This window comes from Salvelinus alpinus, chromosome 24, assembly GCF_045679555.1.
Source record: "Salvelinus alpinus chromosome 24, SLU_Salpinus.1, whole genome shotgun sequence".
Classification (NCBI taxonomy): Eukaryota; Metazoa; Chordata; class Actinopteri; order Salmoniformes; family Salmonidae; genus Salvelinus; species Salvelinus alpinus.
Window position 1 is genome coordinate 18,630,238 of NC_092109.1, and position 17,795 is coordinate 18,648,032.

The 17,795-nt window shown below is 40.8% G+C and overlaps 1 protein-coding gene across 1 annotated transcript; it reads left to right on the forward strand.

The window, feature by feature from the left end:
* Positions 1–867: 867 nt before the first annotated feature.
* LOC139551846 (ubiquinone biosynthesis protein COQ4 homolog, mitochondrial-like) lies at positions 868–10,833 on the forward strand. Its single transcript, XM_071363206.1, has 8 exons — positions 868–1,115; positions 1,239–1,368; positions 3,368–3,503; positions 4,978–5,074; positions 5,210–5,312; positions 5,422–5,551; positions 5,650–5,718; positions 9,633–10,833. The coding sequence occupies exons 1-8, from the start codon at positions 868–870 to the stop codon at positions 9,644–9,646; spliced, it is 927 nt and encodes a 308-aa protein (XP_071219307.1). The 3' UTR covers positions 9,647–10,833.
* Positions 10,834–17,795: the final 6,962 nt, after the last annotated feature.

Consider the following 17,795-nt stretch of genomic DNA (forward strand, 5'->3'; position numbering starts at 1 on the left):
TAAAAATCGTTTTGAAGGCAATCGTTTTGAAGGAATCTGGATGGCTCTTAAAAATTGTTTTGAAGGCAATCGTTTTGAAGGAATCTCCAATTGCAAGGTATCTGTAGGAATATGGAAGAAATGTCATTATTAGACCTTTACATCACCAGGTCATTGTGGATTACTAAAGTATAATATTTCTGATAATAAATCATGATAACATTGGAATGATAGATGCATGTGCACACATATGTGCATGTGTAGCATGTGGCAACAGCAGGATCATATCAAGGATAGCATCACAAATGAATACATAAATACCACTTGATGAGTTGATCATTTGAATCAGCTGTGCAGTGCTAAGGCAAAAACAAAAATGTGCACCCCTTTGAGTCCCCAGGAGCAGGACTGAGAACCACTGCTCTTCATTGTGACCTCATCTGCAGACAGGCTTTCACAGCTCTCTGTATCAGAGGACATAAAACATCACAAGAAATAGACTTCATTATACTCAAATAAGTATAATTTAGTATAACTCTGTCCTCACTTCTAAGGACAGGAACCACACAAAAGTACCTGCCTTATCCAGAATAGCCTACTCTCACTTTGACAGTTGGGGCTGCTATCCTTTCACCCTCCTCCATGGCTGTTAGGTAGCTACCTACAAATGCATTTGAAGTTTGTTTTTTACAATGATAAATACATCAAGATAGCGAGCTAATATGAAGTTAGGTAGCTGGTGATATTTAATTCACTTAGCTAGCTAGCTATTGCAGTATGTAAAGTTGGCTAGATAGCATACTAGCTACGTCGTTAGCAGCTCATTTGAGTTAGCCTGCACTGTAGCTAGTTAGCTAATATAACATCGGGTTTTTTTACATTTACGAAATGTATTGTAATGATGGGCTGTCTGGAGCCTGGTCTGTGGTGCCTGAGTGTGGGTGCTTGGGGAATGTCATTGCCAGAGGGGGGGATTGTGGGGGTCCCTGGGTAACCTGTCCCGTTGCAGTGCCTCCTTTCTCCCCCTGGGAGGAAGCTGTACCTGGTACACAACCCCCTACCCTCTCCAGGGCGCTGCAGGGCCCCACCCAGTGGCTGTCCCACTTGGGGCATCTGCCTTTCTTCCTCAGGGGGCTGTAGACCCAGACCAGCACCCCAGCCACAAAGTGCCTTCCCCGGGTGTGCACGTCATAGTTCCTCTTCTGCCTCACACCTGCATTCACCAGCTGCTCTCTGGCGAAGGTGTGGGCTGTCTCCAGGCGGTCCTGGAGTTTCTGGGCATACTCCGGCCCCGGGGGAACAGGAGGGCTATCCAGGGGCCGACCAAACGTCATCTCTGCAGGGGTGCAGATCTCTCTGCCCAGCACAAGGAAGGCAGGCGTGCAGGAGGTGGATTCTTGGACAGCGGAGTAGTCTAGTTTACCAAGCTACCAATTCATTGAAATAAATTTTATTGGTCACATACATGTGTTTAGCAGATGTTATTGCGGGTGTAGCAAAATGCTTATGTTTCTAGCTCCTACAGTGCAGTAATATATAACAAGTAATATCTAATAATTTCACAACATATACACAAACACAAATCTAAGTATTGTCACAGCGGCATAGACTAAGATACAATAGAATATAATACAGTAATTCACACTAAAGCTACCCTTAAGAAAAATGTATTTACTTAACTAAAGTTACTTTGAAAAAGTAGTTCACTACATTCAAAATACTCTGTGAAACAACATGGTCACAGACCATTTCATATTAATCTGTATGTAACTCTGAGTTACTCCATTTAGTATGATATATTACATTTTGTATGGTATGTATTAATTTGTGGATGTCCATCCATTCCGTATGATATGTTACGAATTACAATTTGTAGAATATGATACAAATTGCAATTCGTACAGTATGTTACAAATTTGCAAAACGTATGATCTTTTATGAATTTACATTTGTTTTGGCTAATGTTAGCTAGGTGGCTAGGTTGCTAATGCTAGCTAACATTAATGAGGCAAGGTTTGGGGTAAGGAGGTAGGTTAAAGGGTTAGGAAAAGGTTTAGCTAAAAGGGTTAGCTAACATGGTAAGTAGTTGCAAAGTAGCCAAAGTGCTGAAGTTGTCCTTGATGAAATTAGAACACGCAACCATGCTAGACGTTTCGTTTTTGCTTTAAGTAACTTTAAGCCAGCAGCATACCACCCTGCATACCACTGCTGGCTTGCTTCTGAAGCTAAGCAGGGTTGGTCCTGGTCAGTCCCTGGATGGGAGACCAGGTGCTGCTGGAAGTGGTGTTGGAGGGCCAGTAGGAGGCACTCTTTCCTCTGGTCTAAACAAAAGATCCCAATGCCCCAGGGCAGTGATTGGGGACACTGCTCTGTGTAGGGTGCCGTCTTTCGGATGGGACGTTAAACGGGTGTCCTGACTCTCTGAGGTCATTAAAGATCCCATGGCACTTATCGTAAGAGTAGGGGTGTTAACCCCGGTGTCCTGGCTAAATTCCCAATCTGGCCCTCAACCATCACGGTCACCTAATAATCCCCAGTTTACAATTGGCTCATTCATCCCCCTCCTCTCCCCTGTAACTATTCCCCAGGTCGTTGCTGCAAATGAGAACGTGTTCTCAGTCAACTTACCTGGTAAAATAACGGTAAAATAAAAATAAATAAAAATAAATAACCTATCTTATGTAACCATACCAAACGTAACATATCATACTAATGTCAGTGTCCTAGTCTGAGACTAGTCTCTGAAAAATGATCATATGTAAATCTGAAATGTCAGACTACAAATTGCAAGACAGATTACTTTGGGGTCATAATTTATAGTATGTTTCAAGTGAGAATTTGGCATGTCTTATGCTGAAAAAGAAAGGAAATGATTGCGTTCTTCACCCATATTTTATTTTAGCCAAAAAAGTAGTGTGTAGTTCCAGTAGTAAGTTACACAGTAAAAAACGTTTTAACTACTGAAAACACTACCTAGATTTGAATTTAGTTCAACTACCACCAAGCTACTGCAAAACTTTGTTAAATTACTAGTTGAACTACATGTAGTTCACTACTCCTCAACACTGATAATGATGTCCTGTTTGTAAAATGCTTTTTTGTGTCATGTGTGCTTTGTAAACATACAGTTAATGTGAAACTCAAAATGCGTTCCAAGATTCCCATCACACTAATTTCCTTGCTGGCCTCATGTACTACTCATTTACTAGGAAAATTCATCACTGTTTGACAGTAAACTAGAGCACTGGAAACTACCTGTGGGCCCATCTGAGCATTGATAATTGATGAGCCATTGTGGGTGGGATGAATGACTGCTTCAGAGTCAGGTGTTCTGCATTATCATGTCTGATGGTGTTTGCTCTCCCCTACGGCCCTGTGTGTCCGGCAGCAGCATAGTGGTCTAAACTCTGCAGACAGCCACTATGACAGACTGTACCCGGGCCACATCCCTACCAACGTCATCCAGAAAGCACTGCTGGCTGTGGGCCCTGGGGTGGCAGCCCTGCAGGACCCCTACAGACATGGTGAGAAGGATGCCCACTTCCAGTTGTGATATGTTCACATGGACATTTATATGTGTAGGAAGTTTTTAGACATCATCAAGAGTATTTAGCACTGACAAACTCCTTATTAACCAGAGCCATAGGTGTATAGTACCAAGAGTTTGGCTAAATATAATGGTACTCAGTTTGTATGACTCTGATATTAACCCCAGAGCTCTGATATTAACCCCAGAGCAGGCAATGGGTTGTTCTACCAATTCGGTGCTTTTAAGATGTTTTGGTGGGGGGAAAACGTTTGATTTCACCATTTTAATATTCTGTCATAAAGAGCACATGTTCAACTTAATAGAAGAGGTAAAATAATAAAAATAACTATAGTAAGTGCCAAATAAAGTAACAGGGTTGACGAGTTCATCTTAAATCAGCAATAAATCCCCTTATGACAGGGGGAATGGAAGCTTATTGTGTACAACAGGGAGGGGCAAGTGAATGAAAAAAAATTAAATTAAAACATTTCTAGCCTGCCTATCTATGGGTAATAGGGTTGGCTGACTTGTTATGCTCGGCCTACTCAGTTTTCCACCACAAAACATCAGACAATTGACAAGAGTAGAACAAGCTCACCTGCTTTTACACTAGACATTACTATTAGATGTTTCTTTTGAAAAAAATATTTAAAAAGGAATAGGTTCACCATATTAAAACGAGAGTTCAGTTTTTGTAACAGGGTTGACCTTTAAAATAAGAGACAGGTTTTTTTACCTTAAAATGAATAACTAATCACATTAAATAAATAATAATAATTAGAATGTACTTTCTCAAAGCAACAAAATAACTAGGGCTTTATAATGATGTGGAAAACTTAAGTGGATAAAATTGGATAAAGTGGATAAAATAAAAGTCACAGAGGGAACATGTCAAAATGCAGTATTTTGGCACTTTAACAACTCTTTATTCATATAAAAAAAATGAATTATTCAATTATCCATGTGTTCTATATTAATTGGCACTTCATTGAATATAACAGGCTTTTAAATTCAATATTGGTGCACAATTTCTAACTAAAATATCAAAGGGACGTAAAAGGCACTTATTTCATGGAACGACCATAATTCTGATCCATAATGAGTTTGGTGTGGGTGGGGTGTTCCCTGTTTCGTTTTCCTGTCTGCATTGGAAATTCAAAGTAGGTGATTAAGTTTCATTACTCAGTAATCGATACCAAGCAGGGTTATTTAGTGGTTTTCCTGTGTCATTTAGATCCTTTGTTACCAGGTCTGGTAAAACAAGAACAAAAACTGTGAAACTGTGTGAAACAGTCTTAGTGAAAGTAGATGAAAAGTTTGATTTAAAACAAGTAATTGAAATATCAATTATTCAAAAGGGTGAGCAATAACTTAAGTTTCTCTTTTGGTGTAACATACTACACTGCATTTTTCTCAATAAAAAGGACCATATTTTTCTGACTGTGATCCCGGTTCCCCATGTATTGTAGACATGGTGGCAGTTCTCGGCGAGACTACAGGACACCTGGCCCTAATTACGCTCCGGGACAGAATAAGAGGAGACCCTGAGGGCTATACCATTCTAACGTATGGCACAACCTCTGCCCTCTGTCCTACATCCTGATTCCTGAAATATACATCTCTACGATTGGGATAAGTTCTGTGGGAACATGTTTGTCCATTAATGCTCTTGTGTGTATGTTTCATCTATTGGTGTATTAGAGAGCGCCCACGGATCAGGCTATCCACATTGGATCTGTCCAAGATGGCCTTCCTTCCAGATGGATCCTTAGGGAAAGAGTACTTGCGCTTCCTTGAGGACAATGTGAGTTTGTGAAGGACATTGATCTCTTTGCAGAGGGAGTGTAGTGGTTTTTGTAGTGTATTTGCTTATCCTCATATCGCTCTACTTTTTCTTTCCCTCTCTTTCTCAGAGGGTGACCCCTGACTCAAGGGCAGATGTGAAGTTTGTGGATAATGAAGAGTTGGCGTATGTTATACAGAGATACAGAGAGGTCCACGATTTACTGCACAGCTTACTAGGCTTGCCCACTAACATGCTAGGTGAGTCTGCCACCATAGAAGTAGGATTCATCCATTACATACAGTGAGCTCCAAAAGTATTGGAACAGTGAACGTTTTTTTTTTTTTCTCTACTCCAGATACAAATGACCACGCCATTGAAATGCAGACAGTCAGCTTTAATTTGAGAATATTTTCATCCATATCAGGTGAACCGTTTAGAAATTTAGAAATTACAGCACTTTTTGTACATACAGTGCCTTAGCATATTCATACAGTTGAAGTTTACATAAACTAGTTTAAATGGTGTTTCAACCACTCCACAAATTTCTTGTTAACAAACTATTGTTTTGGCAAGTCGGTTAGCACATCATTTTTCCAACAATTGTTTACAGACAGATTATTTAACTTATAATTCACTGTATCACAATTCCAGTGGGTCAGAAGTTTACTTACACTAAGTTGCCTGTGCCTTTAAACAGCTTGGAAAATTCCAGAGAAGGATGTCATGGCTTTAGACGCTTCTGATAGGCTAATTGACATCATTTGAGTCAATTGGAGGTGTACCTGTGGATGTATTTCAAGGCCTGCCTTCAAACTCAGTGCCTCTTTGCTTGACATCATGGGAAAATCAAAAGAAATCAGCCAAGACCTCAGAAAAAAATTGTTGACCTCCACAAGTCTGATTCAAACTTGGGAGCAGTTTCCCCAACGCCTGAAGGTACCATGTTCATCTGTACAAACAATAGTACGCAAGTATAAACACCATGGGACCACGCAGCCGTCATACCGCTCAGGAACGAGACGTGTTCCGTCTCCTAGAGATGAAAGTACTTTGGTGTGAAAAGTGCAAATCAATCCCAGAACAACAGCAAAGGACCTTGTGAAGACACTGGAGGAAACAGGTACAAAAGTATCTATATCCACAGTAAAACGAGTCCTATATCGACATAACCTGAAAGGCTGCTCAGCCAGACTACGGTTTGGAACTGCACATGGAGCCAAAGATTGTACTTTTTGGAGAAATGTCCTCTGGTCTGATAAAACAAAAATAGAACTGTTTGGCCATAATGACCATCGTTATGTTTGGAGGAAAAAGGGGGATGCTTGCAAGCCGAAGAACACCATCCCAACCATGAAGCATGGGGGTGGCAGCATCATGTTGTGGGGGTGCTTTGCTGCAGGAGGGATTGGTGCAACTTCACAAAATAGATGGCATCATGAGGCAGGAAAATGATGTGGATATATTGAAGCAACATCTCAAGACATCAGTCAGGAAGTTAAAGCTTGGTCGCAAATGGGTCTTCCGAATGGACAATGACCCCAAGCATACTTCCAAAGTTGTTTCAAAATGGATTAAGGACAACAAAGTCAAGGTATTGGAGTGGCCATCACAAAGCCCTGACCTCAATCCTATAGAAAGTTTGTGGACAGAACTGAGAAAGCGTGTGCGAGCAAGGAGGCCTACAAACCTGACTCGATTACACCAGCTGTCAGGAGGAATGGGCCAAAATTCACCCAACTTACTGTGGGAAGCTTGTGGATGGCTACCCGAAACGTTTGACCCAAGTTAAACAATTTGAAGGCAATGCTACCAAATACTAATTGAGTGTATCTAAACTTCTGACCCACTGGGAATGTGATGAAAGAAATAAAAGCTGAAATAAATCATTTTCTCCACTATTATTCTGACATTTCACATTCTTAAAATAAAGTGGTGATCCTAACTGACGTAAAACAGGGAATTTTTAATAGAATTAATGTCAGGAATTGTGAAAAACTGAGTTTAAATGTATTTGGCTAAGGTGTATGTAACCTTCCGACTTCAACTGTACCTCTTGACTTATTTCACATTTTGTTGTGTTACAGCCTGAATTCAAAATGGGTTAAATATGTTTTTTCTTACCCATCTACACACAATACCCCATAATGAAAAAGTGAAAACATTAGTTGAAAATTAAATACACATATCTAATTTACATACAGTGGGGAGAACAAGTATTTGATACACTGACGATTTTGCAGGTTTTCCTACTTACAAAGCATGTAGAGGTCTGTAATTTTTATCATAGGTACACTTCAACTGTGAGAGAAGGAATCTAAAACAAAAATCCAGAAAATCACATTGTATGATTTTTAAGTAATTAATTTGCATTTTATTGCATGACATAAGTATTTGATACATCAGCAAAGCAGAACTTAATATTTGGTACAGAAACCTTAGTTTGCAATTACAGAGATCATACGTTTCCTGTAGTTCTTGACCAGGTTTGCACACACTGCAGCAGGGATTTTGGCCCACTCCTCCATACAGACCTTCTCCAGATCCTTCAGGTTTCGGGGCTGTCGCTGGGCAATACGGACTTTCGGCTCCCTCCAAAGATTTTCTATTGGGTTCAGGTCTGGAGACTGGCTAGGCCACTCCAGGACCTTGAGATGCTTCTTACGGAGCCACTCCTTAGTTGCCCTGGCTGTGTGTTTCGGGTCGTTGTCATGCTGGAAGACCCAGCCACGACCCATCTTCAATGCTCTTACTGAGGGAAGGAGGTTGTTGGTCAAGATCTCGCGATACATGGCCCCATCCATCCTCCCCTCAATACGGTGCAGTCGTCCTGTCCCCTTTGGAGAAAAGCATCCCCAAAGAATGATGTTTCCACCTCCATGCTTCACGGTTGGGATGGTGTTCTTGGGGTTGTACTCATCCTTCTATTCCTCCAAACACGGCGAGTGGAGTTTAGAGCAAAAAGCTCTATTTTTGTCTCATCAGACCACATGACCTTCTCCCATTCCTCCTCTGGATCATCCAGATGGTCATTGGCAAACTTCAGACGGGCCTGGACATGCGCTGGCTTGAGCAGGGGGACCTTGCGTGCGCTGCAGGATTTTAATTCATGACGGCGTAGTGTGTTACTAATGGTTTTCTTTGAGACTGTGGTCCCAGCTCTCTTCAGGTCATTGACCAGGTCCTGCCGTGTAGTTCTGGGCTGATCCCTCACATTCCTCATGATCATTGATGCCCCACGAGGTGAGATCTTGCATGGAGCCCCAGACCAAGGGTGATTGACCGTCATCTTGAACTTCTTCCATTTTCTAATAATTGTGCCAACAGTTGTTGCCTTCTCACCAAGCTGCTTGCCTATTGTCCTGTAGCCCATCCCAGCCTTGTACAGGTCTACAATTTATCCCTGATGTCCTTACACAGCTCTCTGGTCTTGGCCATTGTGGAGAGGTTGGAGTCTGTTTGATTGAGTGTGTGGACAGGTGTCTTTTATACAGGTAACGAGTTCAAACAGGTGCAGTTAATACAGGTAATGAGTGGAGAACAGGAGGACTTCTTAAAGAAAAACTAACAGGTCTGTGAGAGCCGGAATTCTTACTGGTTGGTAGGTGATCAAATACTTATGTCATGCAATAAAATGCAAATTAATTACTTAAAAATCATACAATGTGATTTTCTTGATTTTTGTTTTAGATTCCGTCTCTCACAGTTGAAGTGTACCTATGATAAAAATGACAGACCTCTACATGCTTTGTAAGTAGGAAAATCTGCAAAATCGGCAGTGTATCAAATACTTGTTCTCCCCACTGTAAGTATTCACACCCGAGTCGATAGTGTTAGAATACCCTTTGGCAGTGATTACAACTGTGAGAATTTCTTGGTAAGTCACAGAGCTTTGCACACCTGGATTGTACGGCTCTCGACCTTCGCCTCTCCCGAGTCCATACGGGAGTTACAGTGATGAGACAGGACTGTAACTACCAATTGCATATCACGAAAAAGGGGAGAAAAATGTACCTGTCAAAAGTTTGGACACACCTACTCATTCCAGGGTTTTTCTTTATAGTAAAACTATTTTCTACATTGTAGAATAATAGGGAAGACATCAAAACTATGAAATAACACATATGGAATCATGTAGTAACCAAAAAGTATTCAAATTGAGATTCTTTGAAGTAGAACTAAGGTTGCACATTTTGGGGAATATTCAGAGGTGTACATTTTCAGTTGGAATTAACGGGAATTAACATAAATATATGCAAATTAATATTAATACCATTTAAATGTAGATGTTTTTTGCATTGGATAGTTTAGAAACTTAAGCTTTGGTTGTCTTCCTCACAGGCTTCCATGACTGATGTTGGTGGGATTTGGAGGATGATGGAGGCAACAGTGGAAAGAGTCTCAGATCCACAAAGTCCCTTCCACCAGGTGGCCGATTGAGATATGTTGGCACAACTGCCATATTGTATCTCCATCCCAAAGCCCTTGTTTGGAAGTGTACTTCGTCAGACTGCCAAGAACCATGCTCTCATCCAGGCCAAGGTGGCGAGACACGGTAGTGATTACACCATAGGCCTTGTTGATCTCTGCACCAGACAGGATGCTCTTGCCAGCATACTTGGGGTCCAACATGTACGCTGTGGCATGTATGGGCTTCAGTCAGAAGTCTTCACGCTTTTTGATGTATTTCAGAACTGCAGTTTCCTTTGCTTGGAGCAACAGTGAAGTGGGCAGGGCAATACAGATTTCTTCTCTTACATCTGCAAGCAGTCTCCCTCAATCTGTGCAATGGCTACTGCTATAGGTTTCAAGAGTTTCAGACTGCTTACCACTCTCCCAAAATACATCATCCAGGAGGATCCTCTTGATGGGTCTGTGATATGGCCATTTCTTGGAGACTCCTTCCCCTCCAGGAGACTGTCAAACATGATGACAACACCACCACAACGGGTGTTGCTGGGCAGCTTCAATGTGGTGCTCTTATTCTTCTCACTTTGCTTGGTGAGGTAGATTGCTGCTATAACTTGATGACCCTTCACATACCTAACCATCTCCTTGGCTCTCTTGTAGAGTGTATCCATTGTTTTCAGTGCCATGATGTCCTTGAGGAGCAGATTCAATGCATGAGCAGCACAGCCAATGGGTGTGATGTGAGGGTAGGACTCCTCCACTTTAGACCAAGCAGCCTTCATGTTCACAACATTGTCTGTCACCAGTACAAATACTTTCTGTGGTCCAAGGTCCAAGGTGACTGCCTTCAAGTCATCTACAATGTAGAGACCGGTGTGTCTGTTGTCCCTTGTGTCTGTGCTCTTGTAGAATACTGGTTATGGGGTGGAGATTATGTAGTTAATTATTCCTTGCCCACGAACATTCAACCACTCATCAGAGAGGATTGCAATACAGTCTGCTTTCTCTAAGATTTGTTGACCTTCACTTGAACTCTGCATCCAGCAAATGAGTAGATAAAGCATGTCTGGTTGGAGGGGTGTATGCTAAATGGTGTGTGTATATATACAAATAAAAATAATGTATTGTGTCATTTTGGAGTCACTTGTATTGTAAATAAGAATATAATATGTTTCTAAACACTTCTACAATAATGTGGATGATACTAGTCTTGGGCGGTATACCATAAAATCGGGATATTTGGAAAAAGCCACAGGATGGTTTTTAAATACCATCAATGCCGTTGAAACTATATATTACTTCTTTTTTTTATACAGTTGAATATTTGTAGATACTTTAAGTAAATAAATATCTGCAGTCAACTTGTGCAGTACTTTAGCAGAAAAAAAATATTGCGTTCTTCATTTCACCTGTCACAATATTAATGTAGCTTAGAGTAGTCCCCAGTCACATGTCAGGTGGTGTTTGTTTACAAGAACACAACATGAGACCAGAGCCTTGTGAGTCACTCACTGTTGGTGCAGTACGCGCCAGGTGATCGAAGTACAGTATGGAATTCACAACTAAATGTTTGACAGCTAGATCAAGTATTTTATAACTATTAAGTTAACTGTTGCTTCCCACAATGTTAACAATATTCCATACCGCACTGACTCCCGATCACAGCCGATTGTGATATAGCCCGGGATCAAACCCGGGTCTCTAGTGATGCCTCCAGCACTGCGATATAGTGCCTTAGACCGCTGTGCCACTTGGGAGGCCCCCGGACATAATTTCTAATGACAAAGTGTAGTAGGGCCTGCAGACAATTTCCACAAACAAACGGTGCTTGTCATTGCTTGTTAGAAAGCTCTCCCCACACACTCTACACACATTTTTGAGGGCGTACTGTAGTTGACATTTTTTTAGTGGGAGGATGGTGCTCCATGACCTCTTATGTATCGGTTGTGGCTTAGCCTAGCTATCTGCGTCTGCATTGGGTCCGCTTCTGTCATGTTTCCGAGGGGATTCTTTTTTATGAGCACAATTCCCGCCCGCCTTTTAAGCCCTGTCTACCTAAATTCATGATTTTTGGGGAGTTGTCTATCTGAAGAGCACCCTCCCTGGAACATTTCTTTCTCCCTTTTCGAAGTAGCCAAGAGAATCCCACACGATCCCCTGACCTAGGTCTATAGCACTAGTGCTAGGATTTCCGAGAATATTAGGTGGGACTTTCAGTCCCGTCAATGACACATTGCTTCGTAGGTTTTTAGAATTGAAATCAAATTGCGTATGAAAATTAAATACTTCTCGAAACTGAATTTCCTGAAAGTGTCATAATGAATTTAAAGGGGGTATTGTCTGAGTATTAACATCAGCTGTAAATGCTTCCTTATCTGTTATACAATAACTATTGGCATCAGTCTGGTATTTGTAAAGTAATGTGATTATTTCGGCATGACTGTTTCCTTGTGGCTCTCCCACAGTCGTTTGGAATCCCTGGTGACGTCCCTGGGGCCGAGGGCTGTGAGGAATGGCCGACAGGCCCGCTGTGTCCTCAGCATCTTCTACGAGCGACGCTGGGAGCAGAGTCTGCAGGACCTGAGACTGGAACTGAACATTGAGCCTCTGCTGACCGTCACAGCTTCCAGCCAGAGGACCACATCAGACTCATAGCACTGACCTCTGATGTCAGAGGTCACACTGTGCAACCAGATGGTAGAGGATGCAGGGACTCTTTGGAGTGATGTAATGTTGGAATTTTGTGGGCTGACTGTTTAATGGCAATTGTGTCAAGCTTCCCCATGTCTCAAAGTGAATAATGGTGAAGGAAGGAAAGGCCTATATTCACAATGGGGGCAGGGGATTTCCAGAGAGGCATTACCAGAGAGAGATTGTTACCCCCTTACCAAGGTTGAGATAATTTCCCCTTGACATTGGTTAAGTACATTATGACCTGACATTGAGTAGAAGGGACATTTTGGGAACAAAACCTTGTTGAGGGTCTTGTATTACCCACTGCAATTCTTCAAGCGACAAGTCATAACCTAGGTTGGGCAAACCAAGGACATGCGAGAGCCTGTTGCTGCTGGTTACACCAGTGGTGGCTTAGCCATGTCTGGTATCATTCAGACGCTGAGACTGGTTCTATCTGACATTTCCTTCTCTTATAACTCATGGTACATCACTCACCTGGTACTGTAATGACTGTCAATCATTGACTGAGTTTTATTTGACAATGTGTGTGTTCATGACAAGCACAGCACTGTTCATGTATCTCTGGTGTGAGATGTCACTTATCAATAAATTGTTTGCACTTTGTTGAAACCTTTTTCGATAATGCTGGGTTTAGTACAGTACTATATTATGCTAATTACTACTAGTCTAACTTGTTGCTCAGTTAGCTGGAGCTGAAGTTTGCTTGGATGTTTTTTTCCGGTTTGTTTGAAGTCAGAACTGACAATGTCAACAGCAATGTGTCACTAGGATGGGAGCATTCTGTGAAGCCCTTTAAGTTTTCCAAACTACTACTCACTTATACAGAACGATCTTTCATTATGATTGTGGGGAGTTTTCTGTTTTTTCTTCTTTCTCTAGGAAGGCAGGTTTTTCTTATCCACAAAGAAGTAACATCCATTAATAGTACCTCATACCATGTAGTTGATACAGTAAAACTTGTAGAATGTAAACTTTGTTTATATATACAGTACCAATCAAAAGTTTGGACACCTACTCATTTCAGGGTTTTTCTTTATTTTTCTATTTTCTACATTCTATGAAATAACACATATGGAATCATGTAGTAACCAAAAAAAGTGTTAAACAAATCAAAATATATGTTATATTCTTCAAAGTAACCACCCTTTGCCTTGATGATAGCTTTGCACACTCTTGCCATTCTCTCAACCCGCTTCACCTGGAATGCTTTTCCAACAGTCTTGAAGGAGTTCCCACATATGCTGAGCACTTGTTGGCTGCTTTTCCTTCACTCTACGGTCCAACTCATCCCTAACCATCTCAATTGGGTTGAGGTTAGGTGATTGTGGAGGCCAGGTCATCTGATGCAGCACTCCATCACTCCTTCTTGGTCAAACAGCAAGAAATCTCAAATTTGGACTCATCAGACCAAAGGACAGATTTCCATCTTTCTAATGTCCATTGAATGTTCATTCCTCATGTTCTTGGCCCAAGCAAGTCTCTTCTTATTATTGGTGTCCTTTAGTAGTGGTTTATTTGCAGCAATTTGACCATGAAGGCCTGATTCATGCAGTTTCCTCTGAACAGTTGATGTTGAGATGTGTCTGTTACTTGAACTCTGTGAAGCATTTTTTGGGCTGCAACTTCTGAGGCTGGTAACTAATGAACTGGGGTGCGCGTCAGATGGAGGTCAGTGCAGATGTGTTTTTTGGTAGCTGAAGGAATAATTGGATTTCCTCAACCAAATATGACCATTTGGTAATTTCTAAGGTCATAAAACCCTGTATGAATATGGTTTAGTTTGTTTACCAAAGTAATTGATTACTCTCTTAAATGTATTCTCCTCTAAAACTATTAAGTTAGCGACAACACTAGATAGCCAGATCAGCTAGCTAGCTCAAAAACTGTAAACTTCCATGACCAAAACCAAATGAAAAGAAATGGAGAAATCATCAGATGGACAATTAACAGCAAAAGATGGTATGGTTTTGGGTACTCCTCTTCAGACTGTAACTGGTGGGAAATACTGCTATTTGTGATGAAAATGTTGTGAGTCCCCATTTCAGGCACTTCAGTCAAGCCCCAGGGGAAAAAGATGAGAGGGCAATAGGGTATGTCACTTCTTGAGATGTGAAACAATATTGTGATGCTTTTGACAGCAAAGATAGATGAAAGGGCAAATGGCTTAGGGAGAATACAATGAAAATTGAGGCCATAAAAATCAGTTGACTTTATCTATAGAGAAGTGAAAACCCTCAAAAGTGACATGAAGAAAGTGGAAGATATCTGCCAGGAAAATAAAAAGATGACTGAACTCGAGCAAAAGTTGAATGAGGTGGAGAGATACCAGCGCAGGTGGAACCTGAGGCTCCATGGAATTCCAGAGCAGGTGGGTGAGGACATCAAATGCAGAGTTGTTGACATCTGTGGAGCTGTCATTCCCCAATCAAACGCCAAACTTCAGGAAAATGTGGACATTGTTCATTCTTTGGGAAGACTCAAGGATCAAGACAAGAGACCGATGACAACCATCATCCGGTTCACTAACAGATCTACACGGATCTTCTCTGGAGGCGAGCGAAAAACTGAGTTCCTCATCAAGCAAAAATTGAGGTTCCCGGAAGATCTGACCTCAGCAGACAAAGTAACACGAGAGAAACGGTAGCTGATGGTGGCTGCAGCTCGAAAGGCAGGGAAAACAGCATTTTTGTCGGTGCAAGAGTGATCATCGATGGGAAAGAAATGCGGCCAAATCAGAACATTTGAGAGAGAGCCAGAGTCTAACTCGGACAGAACTGGTAGGCCTAAACACTGCCTAATTGCCAGGTGAAAAGCAGCCTTTTATTGTAAAGAATTAACACAAACACTTGAATGAGAAAAGGCTGACAATAAAACTGGTAAACTAAACACTATGGGTGAATAATTGCTTATTGTAAGGTCTACACAATGTCTCCCCCTTGTGGGAGTAAGAATAATTTGGTAACTTTATGACCAGTATTTCTTGTTTTTTGTTGGAGGGGTTAATAATGGGATGGAAATCCTTTTGAGTTACATATCCTTAGGAAAAGCTTATATTAGCATAACAAGGTTGTTGGTTGAAGTTTGTCTTTATCTCTTTGTTCAATTAATGTCAGGGGTATTTGTAATTTACTCAAGCGTAAGGCTATTTTCCTGTATTGCAAACAGTTTAATGACTTTAATGACAAACAGACTTTTACTTTCTACAAGAGACTCATGCTTGTTCTTCCCATCTAGCTTTTTGGAAAAATCTATGGGGTAACGATATCTGGTTATCATATGGCAACAACCACTCTGCAGGTGTAGCAGTTTTAAGAGGTGCATTTAAAGGGAAGGTCATCAGTAGTAAGACTCACCACTCTGGATGTTGGTTAATTTTAACAGTGAATTTCAAACGTGACATTTTTTAATTCGGGAATATCTATGCATCCAACAACAAGCAAAACAGGATATTATTTCAAAAATTTGAAGAGATTAATAGAGTTTAGAGGTCGACCGATTAATCGGAATGGCCGATTAATTAGGGCCGATTTCAAGTTTTCATAACAATCAGTAACAATTATTATTATTATTTTTTTACACCTTTATTTAATCTTTATTTAACTAGGCAAGTCAGTTAAGAACACATTCTTATTTTCAATGACGGCCTAGGAACGGTGGGTTAACTGCCTCGTTCAGGGGCAGAACGACAGATTTTCACCTTGTCAGCTCGGGGGATTCAATCTTGTAACCTTACAGTTAACTAGTCCAACGCTCTAACCACCTGATGACATTGCACTCCACGAGGAGCCTGCCTGTTACGCGAATGCAGTAGAAGCCAATGTAAGTTGCTAGCTAGCATTAAACTTATCTTGTAAAAAACCATCAATCAATCAATCATAATCACTAGTTAACTACACATGGTTGATGATATAACTAGTATATCTAGCGTGTCCTGCGTTGCATATAATCGATGCGGTGCGTATCGTTGCTCCAATGTGTACCGAACCATGAACATCAATGCCTTTCTTAAAATCAATACACAGAAGTATATATTTTTAAACCTGCATATTTAGCTAAAACAAATCCAGGTTAGCAGGCAATATTAACCAGGTGAAATTGTGTCACTTCTCTTGCGTTCATTGCACGCAGAGTCAGTGTATATGCAACAGTTTGGGCCGCCTAATTTGCCAAAATTTTACGTAATTATGACATAACATTGAAGGTTGTGCAATGTAACAGGAATATTTAGATTTATGGATACCACCCATTAGATAAAATACGGAACGGTTCCGTATTTCACTGAAAGAATAAACGTCTTGTTTTCGAGATTATAGTTTTCGAATTCGACCATATTAATGACCTAAGGCTCGTATTTCTGTGTGTTATTATGTTATAACTAAGTCTATGATTTGATAGAGCAGTCTGACTGAGCGGTGGTAGGCAGCAGCAGGCTCGTAAGCATTCATTCAAACAGCACTTTCCTGCTTTTTGCCAGAAGCTCTTCGCTGTGCTTCAAGCCTATCAACTCCCGAGATTAGGCTGGTGTAACCGATGTGAAATGGCTAGCTAGTTAGCGGGGTGCGCGCTAATAGCGTTTCAAACTTCACTCGCTCTGAGACTTGGAGTAGTTATTCCCCTTGCTCTGCATGGGTAACGCTGCTTCGAGGGTGGCTGTTGTCGTTGTGTTCCTGGTTCGAGCCCAGGTAGGAACGAGGAGAGAGATGGAAGCTATACTGTTACACTGGCAATACTAAAGTGCCTATAAGAACATCCGAGTCAAAGGTTAATGAAATACAAATGGTATAGAGAGAAATAGTCCTATAATTCCTATAATAACTACAACCTAAAACTTCTTACCTGGGAATATTAAAGACTCATGTTAAAAGGAACCACCAGCTTTCATATGTTCTGAGTAAGGAACTTAAACGTTAGCTTTCTTACATGGCACATATTGCACTTTTACTTTCTTCTCCAACACTTTGTTTTTGCATTATTTAAACCAAATTGAACATGTTTCATTATTTATTTCAGGCTAAATTGATTTTATTGATGTATTATATTAAGTTAAAATAAGTGTTCATTCAGTATTGTTGTAATTGTCATTATTACAAATAAAAAACATTTAAATTGTCCGATTAATCGGTATCGGCTTTTTTGTTTCCTCCAATAATCGGTATCGGCGTTGAAAAATCATAATTGGTCGACCTCTAATAGAGTTATCGGTGTATTTCAGGATATCAAAATTATCTTAGATGGCGATATCCCCCTCCTAACAGATCCAGCATTGTTAATCCTGAGTTTAATAACCTATGTCTTGGTCTTGGATTAGTCGATATTTGGAGATAAAAATATCCTGATAAAAAGGAATTCACTTGGAGTAACAAGGACATGTCCAGACAGTCAAAAATGTACTTCTGG

Excerpts from the sequence above, each read along its gene's own strand:
- LOC139551846 (XM_071363206.1), top strand. The coding sequence starts at position 868 with ATGTATTGTAATGATGGGCTGTCTGGAGCCTGGTCTGTGGTGCCTGAG. Across the intron at positions 3,504-4,977 it reads GCAGGACCCCTACAGACATG|ACATGGTGGCAGTTCTCGGC; the intron begins GTGAGAAGGATG and ends CATGTATTGTAG. Across the intron at positions 5,552-5,649 it reads CTTGCCCACTAACATGCTAG|ATACAAATGACCACGCCATT; the intron begins GTGAGTCTGCCA and ends TCTCTACTCCAG.